The sequence below is a fragment of the Eimeria necatrix genome, genomic scaffold (genome assembly GCF_000499385.1).
Source record: "Eimeria necatrix Houghton genomic scaffold, Enh_scaff457, whole genome shotgun sequence".
Classification (NCBI taxonomy): Eukaryota; Apicomplexa; class Conoidasida; order Eucoccidiorida; family Eimeriidae; genus Eimeria; species Eimeria necatrix.
This window is the reverse complement of record NW_013654342.1, coordinates 1-15,000: the sequence shown is the minus strand read 5'-3', so window position 1 is coordinate 15,000 and position 15,000 is coordinate 1. Positions and strand designations below refer to the sequence as shown.

Below are 15,000 nucleotides of genomic sequence, written 5' to 3'. Positions count from 1 at the left end.
ACTGCAGCAGGGGAGTCCCCTGCTGCTGCTGCTGCTGCTGCTGCTTCTGGCGCCGCCGAGCAGCCAGCGTCTGCGGCGGCAGCAGCAGCAGCAGCTGCTGCTGCTGCTGCTGCAGACACACTGCTTCTTGCGTCTCCCACGTGGACAGCTGCAGGGCAGGAGACGACATTCACAACGGTGCGCTGCTGCTGCTGCAGCTGCTGCTGCTGCAGCTGTTGCAGTTGCTGCTGCTGCTGTTGCAGCAGCTGCTGCTGCTGCCGCTTTGCTGTTGCGGGCTTTGCTTCCCTTCACGAGGTCCTATGCGGCTGCTGCTGCTGCTGCTGCTGCGGTGTATGTACAGCTGCTGCAGGGGGACCCGTTGCTGGCGCGGCGGGTGCTGCTGCTGCACAGCGCGTTGCAGCAGGTATTTGGGGGCGAGGGCAAGAACTCACCCCCGCAGCCGCAGCAGCAGCAGCAGCAGCAGCAGCAGCAGCAGCAGCAGCTGCCGTCTGCTGCTGAAGTGGCCGTGCTGCTGATGGGGGCCCCCCACTACCTCCCGCTGCAGCCTTTGCTGGGGCCCCCAACTGTACCCTGTCTTCTGGGGGCCCTTCGCATCAGCAGCGCCCCTTGCGGGCTGCGGGGGGGTTTGAGAGCAGCAGAGGCCCCTGACGGTTCTGCTGCTTCCGAAGATGCAGCAGCAGCAGCAGCAGCAGCAGCCGATGCAGACCCAGCAGCAGACAGCAGCAGCAGCAACGCCACCCTCTTAGCAGGAGCCGCAGACTCACTGGGAGTTCAGCTGCCGGAAATTGATTGGGGAGACGTTCCAAAGCCCAGCAGCAGCAGCAGCAGCAACAGCAGCAGCAGCAGCAGCAGCAGCAATCCGGGGCTGAACGACCTTACCTGTCTTCCGGGGTCTTCTTGGCGGCTGCCGCCGTCAACAGAGGAGATGGCAGCAGCAAAAGTTGCTGCGCGTCTGCTGCTGCTGCTGCTGCGGCGCTGCCCGCAGCTGCTGCTGGCTGGGGACGACCTCACGGAGGAGCAGTGGGAGCTAACAACGACTGCAGCAGCAGCACCGAGCGCAGCAGCAGCAGCAGCAGCAGCAGCACTGGCCGACGAGGGAGAGGAGCACCCCGAGGAGGCAGTAGACGAGGACGGCTTGCTGCCGTGGGAGCGGCAGCTGCTGCAGCAGCAGCAAGACCCGTCAGCAGCGGCGCTCAACGGCAGCAGCGCCCCCCCCTACAGCAGCAGCAGCAGCAGCAGCAGCAGCAGCAGCAGCGTGCCGGTGGTGGCGGGGATTGGCTTCAGCGTGGGCGTATCCCCAGAGGGCCTCGGCGCAGTGTTGTCTGCTGTTGTTCGCTGCGTGTCTTGTCTTTCTCCTCCTGCTGAGTGGCTTGCGGAGAGTGCTGCTGCTGCTGCTGCTGCTGCTGCTGCTGCTGCTGCTGGCGGCGGCGGGTCGCCGGCGATGGCCAAGCTGCTGGCTCTGTGGGTGGCTGCGCGGGACTGCTGCCTGCCCACCCTGGAGCTGCTGCTGCAGCTGCTGTTTGCTGCTGTTTATTCTTTAGCCCCTTCTCTTGTGGAAGATTTGGCAGCAGCAGAAGCAGCACTGAAGGACTCCCAGGGCCTTCTTTGGGTGGGCCTCAGGCGGTCGCAGCTGCAGCACGTGCTGCTGCTGGCGGCTGCTGCGCTGCTGGCCGCGGGCCAGTGGATCGGCTGCAGCAGCAGCAGCAGCAGCAGCAGCAGCGGCAAGCTGAAGCAGCAGCTGCAACAAGCACAGCAGCGCCATGAAGCTGTGCAGTGGCTTAAAACCCTCGAGGGGTTCAGGCAGGAGGTGGGCGCTTCGGTGCTGCTGCTGCTGCTGCTGCTGCTGCCGCAGCTCCTGCAGCAGCTGCTTCTTGTGCGCTGCTGCCCCTTCTTGGGTTGGTGCTGCTGCTGTTTGGGCTTGCCGCTGCTGCACGTGCTGCTGCTGCTGTGGCAGCGCGAGCGCATCTTGCTGGTATGATGGCGAAGCAGCAGCAACAGCTGAACAAGATCTGCGGGCAGCAGTTAATCTGTGCTGCCTGAACCGTGAGCTTAGACGAGCTGCTGCTGCTGCTGCTGCTGCTGCTGCTGCTGCTGCTGGTGTTGCTGCTCAGGCCGTGCTGCAGCTGCGGAGCTGCTTGTCGTGGGTTTGCCGGGTGCAGCGGCAGGTGTTCGTACAGCTGAAAGACTCTCAGGCGTACGTGCTGCGGCAGCTGCTGCAGTGCAGCGTGCTGCTGCCGCAGCTGCAGCAGGCGGGGCTGCTGCTGCTGCAGGCAATGGGCCCCTGGGCCCCCGGAGCTGTGCTGCCAACTGTACCCTTTTCTTTCCACATTGTCCCTTCTGCCACGAGGCCTTCAGTGTGTCCTCCGCGAGCAGTGTCTTCGTTGCTGGCAGCACTTGGTGCGGACCCTGCTGCTGCGCCCGGCAGCAGCAGCAGCAGCAGCAGCAGCAGCAGCAGCTCCTCCGCTGCTGCAGAGACGCACGTTGTTACACTGTCAACCAAACTGCCGTCCCTTATGGAGACGCTTCGGGCTCCCTACACGCCGCAGCACCTGGCACTCGTGAGCAGCAGCAGTTGCTGCGGCTGCTGCTGCTGTTGCTGCTGTTGCTGCTGCTGCCCTGTGGCGTACCTGCTGCTGCAATTGCTGTTGCTGCTGTGCTGCGGACGGCTCCTCAGGAAGGCGAGGACTCGTTGCCTGAAGAGCCGATGCCTCTGTTCCTGCTGTGCCGGCTGCGGATATCAGCAGCAGCAGCAGGAGCAGCAGCAGCAGCAGCAGCAGAGAACAGCCTCCTGGGGCTGGCCACAGGCCACCTCTCCATGGGCCCTTCAGAAACTGTTGTTGCAGATGCAGCAGCAGAAGAGGGAGGAGATGAAGCAGCAGGAGATGTGCTGCGGGTTTGGCGGCAGGTGCAGAGTGCCTTGGCAGCCCAGCTGCTGCAGCAGCTCGCTGCAGCAGAAGCAGCAGCGGCAGGGGAAAAGCAGCCAGCAGCAGCAAGCAGCAGCGGGGAAGCACTTGCGCCCCTTCTGGCCCTGCGAATGGTACGTCCTGCAACTGCTGCTGCAGCTGCAGCAGCTGCAGCAGCTGCAACTGCTGCTGCAGCTGCAGCAGCTGCAGCAGCTGCAGCAGCTGCAGCAAATGGCGTCTTCCACTTTCAGCGCCTTCATTGCGGCAGCGTGGCAGCAGCGGCAGCAGCAGCAGAGGAACGTCCAGCGTTTCGTGTAGACGGCGCACGCAGCAACAGCAGCAGCAACAGCAGCAGCAGCAGCAGCAGCAGCAGCAGAGGATGTGCTGCTGCTAGTGTGTGTGTCTGCTGCAGCACCAGCTGTCTGCCGAGGTTGTGCGCATGGAGGAAATAGCGGAGCTGCTGTCTTTAATTGCAAGAGCTTCTCTTTCAACAGCAGCACAGCTGCGGGGAGCAGCAGCAGAAGCTGCTGCTGCTCTTTCCCTGATGGGCCTTCCCGTTTATTCCCTCATTTTCGAGTGTCTTGATTACCTGCTTGCTGCTGCGCTGCGGGCCCTGGAGGGCTCCAGCCAGCCTGCGGAAGCAGCAGCAGCAGCAGCAGCAGCAGCAGCAGCAGCAGAAGCACCCGCAGCAGCAGCAGCAGCAGCTGCGGATGCAGCAGAGTCGGATGACGCTCCTGCGAACGCGCCTGCGCAGCCAGCTGCAGCGGAAGAGGACGAAAGTGCGGCAGCAGCAGAAACAGCAGCAGCAGCTGCAGCAGCAGAAGCAGCAGCCGCTGCTGATTCAGACCCCCCAGCTGCTGCTGCGCAGGAGCTTCCAAACTGCCCGGACCGTCCGGTGAGTTCTGGAAGGAAAGCTAAGCAGCAGCAGCAGCAGCAAAGCAGCAGCAGCAGCAGCAAACGCAACAAGGAACAAAAGCAGCAGAAATAACAAAAGCAGCAGCAGCAGCAAAGCCAGCAGAGTGCCCGACTAGCTCACTGGCTGCTTCTCTAGAAAGTCTTATTGCTGCTGCTGCGCGCTGTGGTGAATGCCCGTGCTGCTGCGTCTGCTGCTGCTGCTGCTGCTGCTGCTGCTGCTGCGGTTTGCTGCAGGCCTACGCCCACGCCCCCAAGTCTGTATTTGCAATGCAGGGAGGCCGGCTGCTGCGGCTGCTGCTGTTTGTTGAGCGGCTGCTGCAACTGCATCTTGCTGCTGCTGCTGCAGTGTACAGACAGCTGGAGCGCGTGCTCGCGCTGCCCTGCCGGCGGCTGCTAGAAGTGTGCCTTGAGCTGCTGCAGCACGAGCCTCTTGCTGCGGTGGCTGCTGGCGCTGCTGCTGCTGCTGCGGAAGGCGGAGCAGCAGCAGCGGCTGCTGCAGCAGCAGACGGCCTGCTCCAGCGCGAAATAGCCCGCGAGCTGCTGCAGGTGGCTCTGCGGCTCACCACTGAAATGGCCCTGGGGTATCAGACCCTGGCTGATGCTGCAGTGCAGCAGCGCGAGGGCAGCAGCAGCAGCAGCAGCGACAGCAGCAGCAGCGGCAGCAGCAGCGGCGCGGGCGGCAGCGGCAACTTGCTGGCAAACCTCGACACCAGCAGCAGCAGCAGCAGCAGCAGCAGCAGCAGCAGCAAGATGAAGAAGAGCTTGGGATTCCCGCACTATGCTTCTGTTTTCCGGCGGCTTTTTGCTGCTGTGTCTGCGTTGGGAAACAGAGCAGACACTCCAGTGGAAATAGCCCTGAGCTGCGTTGCTGCTGCTAGCTGCTGCTGCAGCAAACCCTTTCTTTGCATGCTGCTGTCTTACAGCCTGCCGCAGCACTCTGTTTCCGCGCTGCTGGCCACTCTTAAGGGAGACGAAGCAGAAGCTGCTGCTGCTCTTGTTGCTGCTCCTGCTGCAGTTTGCTGCTTCGGGCCCCTCACTGCGCGCTGCGCCTCGCAGCTGACCTTAGCAGCACAAGTGGGCCGTTCGCGCTGCTGCTGCTGCTGCCGTAGCCTTTGCTGCTGCAGCTGCTGTTTTTTTGCTGCTGCACTTGCTGCACCCTCTGCTGCTGCAGCTGCTGCCTTCTGTTTATGGCGCTGCTGCTGAACGTCTTGTGGCCACGAGTCCCCCTGCTGCTGCCCTGCACCCTTTGTTGCTGCTGTTACACTGATGCTGCTGCTGCTGCTGCTGCTGCGTTTCTGTGCTGCGCTGCAGATGCAGTCCGCGGCCGAGGGCCAAAGCTGGCTAGCTGTTGCGCGGCAGCTGCTGCTGCTGTCGAGACACCTCATAGCAGCAGACCCCTATCCGCTGCATGCGCTTTTCGCTTTGCTGCTGCAGCAGCCAGTCCCTATCCCGTGGAAGGTTAGAGAGGTACCTCAGCAGCAGCAGCAGCAGCAGCAGCAGCAAATGGAGACAGGCGATCCCTTTGCGGCGAGCCAGAACCTGGTAAGACGCGTCACCCGTCTAGGGCCCGTGCATGCAGCTGCAGCAAATTGGCGCGGTTTGCTGCTGCTACTTTCTCTCCTTTTGTCCTTTTGAGTGTCTTTTAGAGGCCCAGTCGGCTGCTGCTGCTGCTGCTGCTGCTGCTGCTGTGTTGTGTTGTATTATTTAGGTGGGCGCAATAGACGAAGCAGCAGAGCTGTACGCGGACCTGCAGGACCCTGTGGAGAGCAGCAGCAGCAGCAGCAGCAGCAGCAAGGGCGGGGGTGCGGAGTCGCTGCTTTCGCCTCCAGCAGCAGCAGCAGCAGCAGCAGCAGATGCTGCAGCAGCAGAAGAGATGCTGTGCGAGGTGGATGAAGACCCCCGGAAGCTGCTGCTGCGGGACCTGCAGCGGTGTCTTTTGGCTTTTCTCTCCCAGAGCGAGCTGCTGCTGTCGACGCAGCAGCGGGGAAGCTCCCGTGTCTCTTTGCTGCTGCAGCAAACTCGGCTGGCTCTGCTGACGCACCGCGAAGCAAAGGCTTTGGAGATTGAGATATTTGCTGCTCCTGTCGAGGCTGCTCCCCTGGTAGGCAGGTGGCCTGCTGCAGCTGTTGCTGCTGCTGCTGCTGCTGCGACCGCCGGGAGAGCTGCACTCGCTGCTGCTGCTGCTGCTGCTGCTGCTCGTACTGCTGCTGCTGCCCCTGTTTGAGACGTCGGGGCTAGACAGAGCACAGAGGTTGCTGCAGGCCGCGTGGCTTCTGCTGTTGCAGCTGTCTTCCCGTTGCAGCTGCTGCTTTTACCTTGCTGCTGCTTCTCTCGCCTTGCTGCCTTTGCTGCTGCTGCTGCTGCTGCTGCTGCTGCTGCTGACGGCGTGTGTGTGTGCTGCGTGCGCTGGAGCGCGTGTGCAGCTGCTGCCGACTGCGGCGTTTTCCCCCGAGGGCCGTTTGGCGCAGCTTGCTGCAGCAGAGCAGCAGCAGCAGCGGCGCGCAGCAGCGCAGCACTTCGATGCTGCTTTTCTCGTGTCTCTTCGCCGCAGCAACTATGCTGTTGCTTCTCTTGTCTCCCGCTGCACTCCAAATCCTGGGGATCGGGATCGTCTCCCCTGGACAGAAGATGCTGCTTTGGAGGCGGTGCTGCGCGTAGCAGCGCACACGCTCAACGAGGCAAGAACTCCTGCTGCTGCTGCTGCTGCTGCTGCTGCGGCTGTTGCTGCCGCTTTTGCTGCGGCTGTTGCTGGCGTTTGTGGAGATGCTCTTGCCGGTGCTGTTGGTGCTTCTGTTGCTGCCGTTGCTGCTGTTGCTGCTGCTCTTGCTGGTGCTTTTGCTGCTGTTCTTCGCTTTGTTGTTGCTGTTGTGCTGCTGCAATTAGCCGCTGACATGTGCCTGCTCCGTGTCAGCAACAGCAGCAGCCGCAGCATGACACTGCCAGCTGCTGCTGCTGCTGCAGCTGCTGCTGCAGCTGCTGCTGCTTCTGCTGCCGTGGCTTGAGAGCGTGGCTGTGCCGTCCTCTGTGCTGCTGCAGGAGGCCCGCGGCTGCGCTGCTGCTGCTGCTGCTGCTGCTCCCCTTGACTACGTTTATGGGATCGGGGAGGAGGCGGAGGAGACGATCCTCCCCCTGTGGCTGTCCGATCCCTTCTCCCGTCTAAGAGCTGTGAGCGCTTGCTGCTGCTGCTGCTGCTGCTGCTGCTGCTGCTGCTGCGGTGCTCTCTCTTCCGTCTCATTTCTTCTCTGCTCCTGCTGCTACTGCTGCTGCTGCTGCAACTCGGTTGTTTCTGTCCTTTTCTGCTGCTGCTGTGGTTCGGTTGTCTCCGGCCTTTCCGCCGCTGCTGCTGCGGCTGCTGCTGCGGCTGCTGCTGCGGCTGCTGCGGCGGCTCTTGGGCCTCCCAGTGTCTTAATAATGCCTCTTTTTTGTCTTTCTAATATCTTTTTTGTGTCTTTCTAATCTATTTTTGTCTCTTTTTTGTCTTTTTTGTTTCATTTCAAATATCTCTGTCTTCTATTTTCTTTTTTTACTCTCTTTTTGTCTCTTCGGCCCCTCGGCTATTTCTGCTGCGTGGCCTGACGGTCTGCTGTTGCTGCTGCTGCTGGCTCCGTGGAGCATCTCGCATGTTTCGGTTTGCTTCTTTTAAAAGGTTTCTACGTCCTCTTGCCCCTTTGCTGCTGCTGCTGCTGCTGCTGCTGCTGCTGCTGCTGCTGCTGCGCACAGGCTCCCGTGGAGGTGCCGCCGCCCACAGAGCCGCTGCCAGCAGCAAGGGGGGGCCCCTCTTTTGGGGCCCCCGGGGGTGGGGGCCGTTTGCCTTTTGCTGCTGGGGGTTTTTTGGGCAGCCGTGCTGCAGCAGACCCTTTCCGCAGCAGAGCCAAAGGCAGCAGCAGGGCCCCCAGCAAGCATGTGGATGCCTTCGAGGCCTCAGTTCCTGGGGGGCTCACGCGGCTCAACAGGGAGCAGCAGCAACAGCAGCAGCAGCAGCAGCAGCAGCAAGCGGGAGAGCAGCAGAAAGTGCAGCCGCCGGCGCAGCAGCAGCAGCAGCAGCAGCAGACTGTGGCAAGCGTTCTGCAGCAGCAGGAAGCATCCGTTGTGCCTGCCCCGCCGCCGCCACCCCCACCGCCTCCGCAGCAGCAGCAGCAGCAGCTACAGCAGCAGCCGGTGCAGCAGCAGCAGCAGGGACAAGGCGCTACGCTGGCAGCATCAGCTGCTGCTCCTGCAGCCCAGCAGCAGACTGCTGCAAAGGCTCACGACGATTCTCCTTCTTCTCTGCGGCACCACGAGCAGCAGCAGCAGCAGCAGCAACCAGCGCAGCAACCGGCGCAGCCACAGCAGCCGCAGCAGCACATGAAGGCGCACTCGCAGCTGCTTCATTCGCAGCAGCACCTGCAGCAGCAGCAGCTGCTGCAGCAGCAGCAAGCTGCCAGGCTGCTGCACCAGGCCCCAGGCGGCTTCGTCAGAGTCCCTGTGCCTGGGGCCATTTTGGGTCCGCAGGGGCTGCTGCTGCATCCTGTGCCTGTGCTGCCAGCTCACCCTTTTTTGCTGCAGCAGCAGCAGCAAGCTCTCCGCATGCAGCAGCACACCGCGCACACCCTTATGGTGCCCTTGCAGCCGCAGCCCTTGCAGCAGCAGCAGCCCATGCAGCAGCAGCATCAGCCTATGCAGCAGCAGCATCAGCCTATGCAGCAGCAGCAGCAGCAGCCCATGCAGCAACAGCCTGTGCAGCAGCAACAGCCTATGCAGCAGCAACAGCCTATGCAGCAGCAGCAGCCTATGCAGCAGCAGCCTATGCAGCAGCAACAGCCTATGCAGCAGCAGCAGCCTATGCAGCAGCAGCAGGCAATGCAGCAGCAGCAGCCTATGCAGCAGCAGCAGTTTATGCAGCAGCAGCAGCCTATGCAACAGCAGCCTATGCAACAGCAGCCTATACAACAACACCAGCCACCGATACAGCAGCCTATGCAGCAGCAGCTCATGCAGCAGCAGCAGCCTATGCAGCAGCAGCCTATGCACCATCAGCAGCCTATGCCACAGCAGCTGCCTATGCAGCAGCAGCAGGTTATGCCTTCGCAGCAGCAGCAGCTTATGCAGCAGCAGCAGCCTATGCAGCCGCAGCAGCAGCTGCCTATGCAGCAGCAACCCATGTCGCAGCAGCAGCAGCAGCTCATGCAGCAGCAGCAAGCCAGCAGCGACTTGTCAGTGTGTCCTGGGTGGGCCGAGTTTGTAGACGATGGCCGTAGGGAAGGTCTCGACGTGAATAAACTCATGGCAGTAAGTCGCAGCAGCAGCAGCAGCAGCAGCAACAGCAGCAGCAGCAGCAAATCATCGTGTGGTGCTTCATCTGGCCGAGACTGCCTTTGTCGCGGCAGTGCCAAATTGCGAGACAGATTTGCAGCTTAGCCAGCTGCTGCTGCGCAGTTGCTGCAGCTACGGCGAGTGGAATTTAGGGTTTAGGGTTTAGGGTTTAGGGTTTAGGGTTTAGGGTTTGCGCGTGCGCGGTGTACAGACACCTGAACAACTCAAGGACCCCCGCATTCGCCAGCGCTTCATGCGCCTTCTCGACCGCCACGAAAAGGCGAAGGAGCTCTTCCGCATGGCAGGCGCCAAAGTCTGAAGCCAGCAGCAGCAGCAGCAGCAGCTGCTGCTGCAGCAGCAGTGGCAGCAGCTGCCGTGCCGCAGCAGCGGCAGTCGCAGCGTTCGCTCGAGACACCCAAGAGGCGCTGCAGCAGCAGCAACTGAAGTGAGGAGAGCAGCAGCAACCACAAAAACGTCCAGTTCTAGTGCAGCAGCAGCAGCCACAGAAGCATCCAGTTCCAGTGCAGCAGCAGCGTCAGCAGCAGCAGCAGCAGCAGGAGCAGCAGCAGCAGCTGCTGCTGCTGCTGAAGGCCCGACTGGCCCAGAGGGAGAAGCTGTAGGAGCGCAGTATATGTCTCCGTCTTGCTGCTGCTGTTCTATTTCTCTTTTGCTTTCTTCTCCTGGGGTGTACGTACACCTCAAAGGAGGCATTTCTCTTTTGCCAAAAGGCAAACCAAAACGACAATTGGCTCTAACTGCGTCACACTTCCCACCCTGTCCTGCTGCTGCTGCTGCTGCTGCTGCTGCTGCTGCTGCTGCACTTCCTGCTGACCGAAGGTACTGCCCTGCAGCCCTCGCTGCAGCTGCAGCAGCTCTACGCACTAGCTAGCGAGACCCCAACAGTGCCTGTGCTCTAGCAGCAGCAGCAGCAGCAGCAACAGCAGCAGCAACAGCAGCAGCAGAAGAGGGACGCCAACAAGCACCCTTTACTAAAGGGCTACAAGAGATTTCTCTTGTCTTATAAAACACAGTTTGCTGCTTGGTGCTGGTGCTGAAGCAGCCGCAGCAGCGGCAGCAGCAGCAGCAGCAGCAGCCGCTGCACAGTGGCCTCGTGTGGAGGCTCACTTGCTTTTTGACTAACTTCCCATGCAACTGCACGGGAATAAACTGCTGTGCACATTAAAAAACAATACCGCAGCAGCAGCAGCCGCTGCAGCAGCAGCCGCTGCAGCACAGTCGCTGCAGCAGCAGCCTCTGCACCCTCTTCTGCTGCGCTGCAGCAGGTGCAGCAGGCAAAATATCCACTTTCTGCTGCGGGTGCTTTCACATTGTCACAGGAAATAAGACTGCGTTGTATCTGCTGTCCCTGCGGGCGTGCTGCTGCTGCTGCTGCTTGTTGCTGCTGTTGCTTGCTGCAGCAGCAGCAGCAGCACCAGCTGCTGCTCTATCTGGTGTCTTCCCTCGAGCTTTTGCGCCCCCGCTGTCGCTGCTGTTGCCGCTGCTGCGGCCACTGCTGCAGCTCTTGCTGCTGACGCCGCCGCCCTGCCGCCGCCCCCGCTGCTGCTGCTGCTGCTGCTGCTGCTGCTGCTGCAGCGAGTTGTCCCCCATTCTAGACGTCAAGGTGCGTGGGGTGTGGGCACTTGCTGGCCGGGCCGGCAGCGGGCTGCTGCGTGCTTTGCTGCAGCAGCAGCAGCTGCTGCTGCTGCTGCTGCAGCAGCAGGGCTTGCTGCCGCTCTCGGCGGCGCTTGCGCCTGGAAGCGAGCAGCAGCAGCAGCAGCATGAAGTAGTTGGCGAGGCCAAAAGCAACAGCAACGTAGCAGAGCAGCAGGAAGCCGTGCTGCAGCGCGAGGGCCCTGAGGGGGGCCCCCACGAGGGAAAAAAGCCCAGCAGCAGCAGACACAAACCCCACAAGTTTGCCGGAGTTTTGGGGGGAGAAGTTTGCTGCAGCAAAAGCATAGAGCTGGCTCATCAAGAAGGAGCAGTGCAGCGCGAACAGCAGCGGCGCCGCGTGCTGCAGCAGCACTGCAGCAGGCAGCAGCACTGCAGCAGGCAGCAGCGGGAAGCAGCAGCAAACGTAACTCAGCAGCCCGCAGCTGCTAACCACAAACATCACCGGCAAAACCCCCCAAAGGTCCGCCAAAACCCCAAAAAGGGGACTTGGAATAAAAGACAGAGTTATAGCAACTTGGCTGAACTCGTAAGCTGCTGGCAGCAGCTGCAGCGCAGCAGCAGCAAACCCCACAGCGTTCGTCACTGTGAAGCAAAAGTAAGGCAGCAGCGGCAAGTACAAACTCGAGCAGCACTCCGACCAGAAGCTAGGCCCTCCCGCTGCTGCTGCTGCTGCTGCTGCTGCTGCTGCGGGTTCTGCTGGTGGTGCTGGTGTTGCTGCGGGCCCCGGGGCTGTTGCTGCTGGCGCTGCTGCTGCTGCTGCTGCTGCTGCGGGTTCTGCTGATAGTGCTGGTGTTGCTGCGGGCGCCGGGGCTGTTGCTGCTGGCGCTGCTGCTGCTGCTGCTGCTGCTGCGGGTTCTGCTGATGGTGCTGGTGTTGCTGCGGGTGCTGGTGATAGTGCTGCTGCTGCTGCTGCTGCGGGTGCTGCTGCTGCGCCTGAGGGCGCTGGCAGCGGCAAGGGGGGAGAGTCTGCTGCTGTTGCTGCTGCTGTTGCTGCTGCTGCTGCTGCTGTAAGTTCGCAGCTTTCTCCCGTTTCCGCTGCGCTCAGCGTGGGGCGGTCCCCGTGGGACGGTTTCTCCTGCTGCACCTCCACCACCCAGCCCTCGTGCTGCTGCTGCTGCTGCTGCTGCTGCTGCTGCTGCTGCTGCTTCTGCTGCTGCGGGCCAGTGAAGGGCCTCGGGGGCAAGAAGAGAGCAGCAACAAGGAGACAAAAGATGAGGCAGCAGCAGGCGTAGAGCAGCAGCGCCTGGCGGCAGGTGGCAACTTGCTGCTGCACCACTGCAGCACGAACAGCAAGCGGCAGCAAAAAGGACAAAGCCCTGCAGCAGCCCAAGACAGAAATGGTGCTGCTGCTGCTGCTGGGGAAAAGCTGCGCCACAGAGAGACACGGCAAAAAGGCGCTGTCCACCCCTGCCCCTATGAGCACTGCAGCAGCAACAAAGCCATTTGCTGCAGCAGAAGACAAGGCCAGCAGCAGCCAGCCCCCCAGAGCTGCCAGCAAACCTGCTGCTGCTGCTGCTCGCGGCCCCACAGAGTCCAGCAGCAAACCTCCGAAGAAAGAAAAGACAAAGTGGGAGCAGGAGACGATCCCGAAGAGTTTGCTGACGGCCAGCTCCTGCGCGGGGCACTTGGGGGCGTACCGCGCTGCTGCTGCTGCGCGCTGCTGCTGCTGCTGCTGCTGCTGCTGCTGCTGCTGCTGCTGCTGCTCGCTGCACAGCCACTCGTAGGTCCCCTGCACATACAAAGAGTCCGCTATGGGGGACCAGTTGAAGTACGCGGGGCCCGAGAGGAAGCAGTAGAGGGACAGCAGCGCCAGCAGCACGAAGCGGTTTACCCGCAGCACGGGAGCAGCAGCAGCAGAAGCTGCTGCTGCTGCTGTTGCTGCTGCTGCGGGGGCGGCGGCGCGCGGGCTCGTGGGAGCTGCCGACGCGGCGGAAGCCGCGGGCGAGCTCTCCCCGGGCACGCCCATTTTCAACTGCAGCAGCAGCAGCAGCCGCTGCTGCTGCTGCGGTGGCTGCTGCTGCAGCTGCTGCTGCGGCGCCCTTTGGAGCCCAAGGGATGGCTGGGCGCGACAGAGGAGACAGCTAGGCCCCCATCAGCTGTCGCTGCTGCTGCTGCTGCAGTCAGAGCCACGCTTCGGGAAGAGCAGCAGCAGCAGCAGCTGCTGCTGCTGCTGCTAAGCTCAGTGTCCAGGTAGAGACACTGGAGAGGCCAGGGGGCCTCGCCCGCTGCAGCAGGGAGACAGCGGGCAGCGGAGACAGTCGAAAGAATGCACAGAAGAGAAGCAAATAGACTGCAGCAACAGGAGACAGACACACGAAAAAAAAGGAGTTGATGCAGCTGCTGCTGCAGCAGCAGCAGCAGCAGCAGCGTGCAAGCCACCGCGGGCGACTAAGCAGCCTGGCTGGCGCGGGGCTTAGGGGCAGCACGACCTCGCGAGCAGCAAAGTGCTGCTAAAAAAGCAAATAAAAAGAAGAATAAAGAACGAAGCAGAGGCACGTAAACGCCCGAGGCCCCAGCAGCAGCTGTAAGCCCCGTCAACGGAGAGGGGCGCCGTGTCTCCTCTTTTCCTGGGAAGCAGAAGCCATTGTTATGGGCCATTATTAGCTTAAATAGTCTTAGAGGCAAGCTTTCCTGCTGCTGCTGCTGCTGCTGCTGCAGCTGCTTCGGGCATAGGCACACATACCCAGCGCAGCAGCTGCGGCTCAGCAGTCAGCCGGGCTCGGCGGAGGCAGCACCAGGGTCTGTCTTTCGCGCTGTTTTGTTCTTTTATCCTTTTTTCTTCATTGTAATTGATTAAATACTTCCAAGAGGTGCACAGAAGGGCGGGAGAACTCCGCGGCAGCGCCGCCAGTCCGTACACCCCAGCCCAGAGCTCCGCCCGCGCTCTCCCGCTTCCTTCGCAGTTCATTTCGAGTTCCTGCGGGCGCCGCCTTCGCTGCGGAGTTCAGTTTTGAGCTTAACGGGGCTGCGCCGAGCAGCAGCAGCAGCGGCAGCAGCAGCAGCAGCAGCGGCGGCGGCAGCAGCAGCGGCAGCCGGAACAGGATGCTCCGTCTTGTGCCTGGGGGTGGGGCCGCCTTGCTTTGCAGCACTTAGGGCTTTGGGAGAGGCTCTGTGGCGCGGCTCATCCCGTGCGGGGTCCGTGCGCCGTTTGCGAGCGCAGCAGCAGCAGCAGCAGCAGCAGCAGCAGCAGCGGCAGCAGCAGCAGGAGGGCGCGGGAGGATGAGCGGGTCTCGGGGTGAGGGGAGGCGGCGCGAGGAGCTGCTGCTGGAGGGGAAGAGCGCCGGGGGCGCTGCGGAGGCGCTGGTGGCTGGCAGCAGCAGCAGCAGCAGCAGCAGCAGCAGCAGCAGCAGCAGCAGCAGCAGCAGCAGCAGCAGCAGCGAGTCGCTGGCGTTTCTGTCGCCGGCGACGCAGGCTGTCTTCGCGGGGGGCCCCTCCCCCGAGGAAGAGGCCCTGAGGGCCTCGGAGAGTCTGCTGCGGGGGTACCTTTATGGGCAGTTGGCGAATGTGGCGAAGGCAGCACTCTGGTGGTCTTCTTTCGGAGTCCTTGCTGCTTCTCTGGCGGGGGCCCCCCTGGGCGTGGGGGCCCTGCGGGGCCCCTTCAACCTCGCGCTGCTGCTGCTGTCGCCGGTGGCCTCCGTAGCAGCAGAAAGGGCCTCCGTGAAGACTTTGCTGCTGAGCACCACTGCAGCGCGGTGTCTGGTGTGGGGTCTGTTGGTGCCTGCGGCCTGGCTCGCGGTGTACGTACACCTCAACAACCCCACACTCTTCCTCCCCCTCGCCGGGGCCCTCGCCTTCCTCGACGGGGCCCACGTGGCAGTGGCCAACGCAGTGGACGCGGACTGCGGGGGTTTGGAGACCCTGGGGCAGCAGCTGGGGGCCCCCCTGCTGGGGGCCCCCCTGGGGGCCCTGGGGGCCCCCCTCTGGGAGGCCCTCGTCGAGCGCTACGGCCGCCTCCACCGCCTCGTCTTCGACGTTTCCTTCGTTTTCTTCACTCTTCCCGTGGCTCTCGCGCTGCTCTTTGCTGCTCCTTTCTGGCCCCTTCCTGCTGCTCTTCGGGGCCTCCTCGAGGCCCACCCCGAGGCTGCCAACAGGCTCGCCATGATCTTCGGACAGGCTTTCGTTTTCTCCATTTTGTCGCTCCTTTCGCTGGCTTTCTACGCCTGGGGGCTCTCGGGGGGCCCCCCGGGGGGCCCCCCGGGGGCCCCGGCCCCCGGGCCCC

At 62.6% G+C, this 15,000-nt stretch overlaps 3 protein-coding genes across 3 annotated transcripts; 2 read left to right on the top strand and 1 right to left on the bottom strand.

The window, feature by feature from the left end:
• Nucleotides 1-4,724: 4,724 nt before the first annotated feature.
• On the top strand, nucleotides 4,725-9,429 carry ENH_00055610 (hypothetical protein, conserved; the record flags this gene model as incomplete). The annotated part of the gene is made up of 7 exons (XM_013581599.1): nucleotides 4,725-4,892; nucleotides 5,130-5,360; nucleotides 5,527-5,919; nucleotides 6,242-6,472; nucleotides 6,855-6,983; nucleotides 7,539-9,086; nucleotides 9,322-9,429. 7 exons carry the CDS (start codon nucleotides 4,725-4,727, stop codon nucleotides 9,427-9,429), a joined length of 2,808 nt encoding a protein of 935 aa, XP_013437053.1.
• A 1,290-nt stretch (nucleotides 9,430-10,719) lies between these two features.
• ENH_00055600 (hypothetical protein, conserved) lies at nucleotides 10,720-12,747 on the bottom strand (the record flags this gene model as incomplete). The annotated part of the gene is made up of 1 exon (XM_013581598.1): nucleotides 10,720-12,747. The coding sequence occupies one exon, from the start codon at nucleotides 12,745-12,747 to the stop codon at nucleotides 10,720-10,722; it is 2,028 nt and encodes a 675-aa protein (XP_013437052.1).
• Nucleotides 12,748-14,000: 1,253 nt separating this feature from the next.
• ENH_00055590 (hypothetical protein) lies at nucleotides 14,001-15,000 on the top strand (the record flags this gene model as incomplete). Its single annotated transcript, XM_013581597.1, has 1 exon — nucleotides 14,001-15,000. A coding segment is annotated over one exon (1,000 nt), but the record flags the coding sequence as incomplete, so codon positions are not given.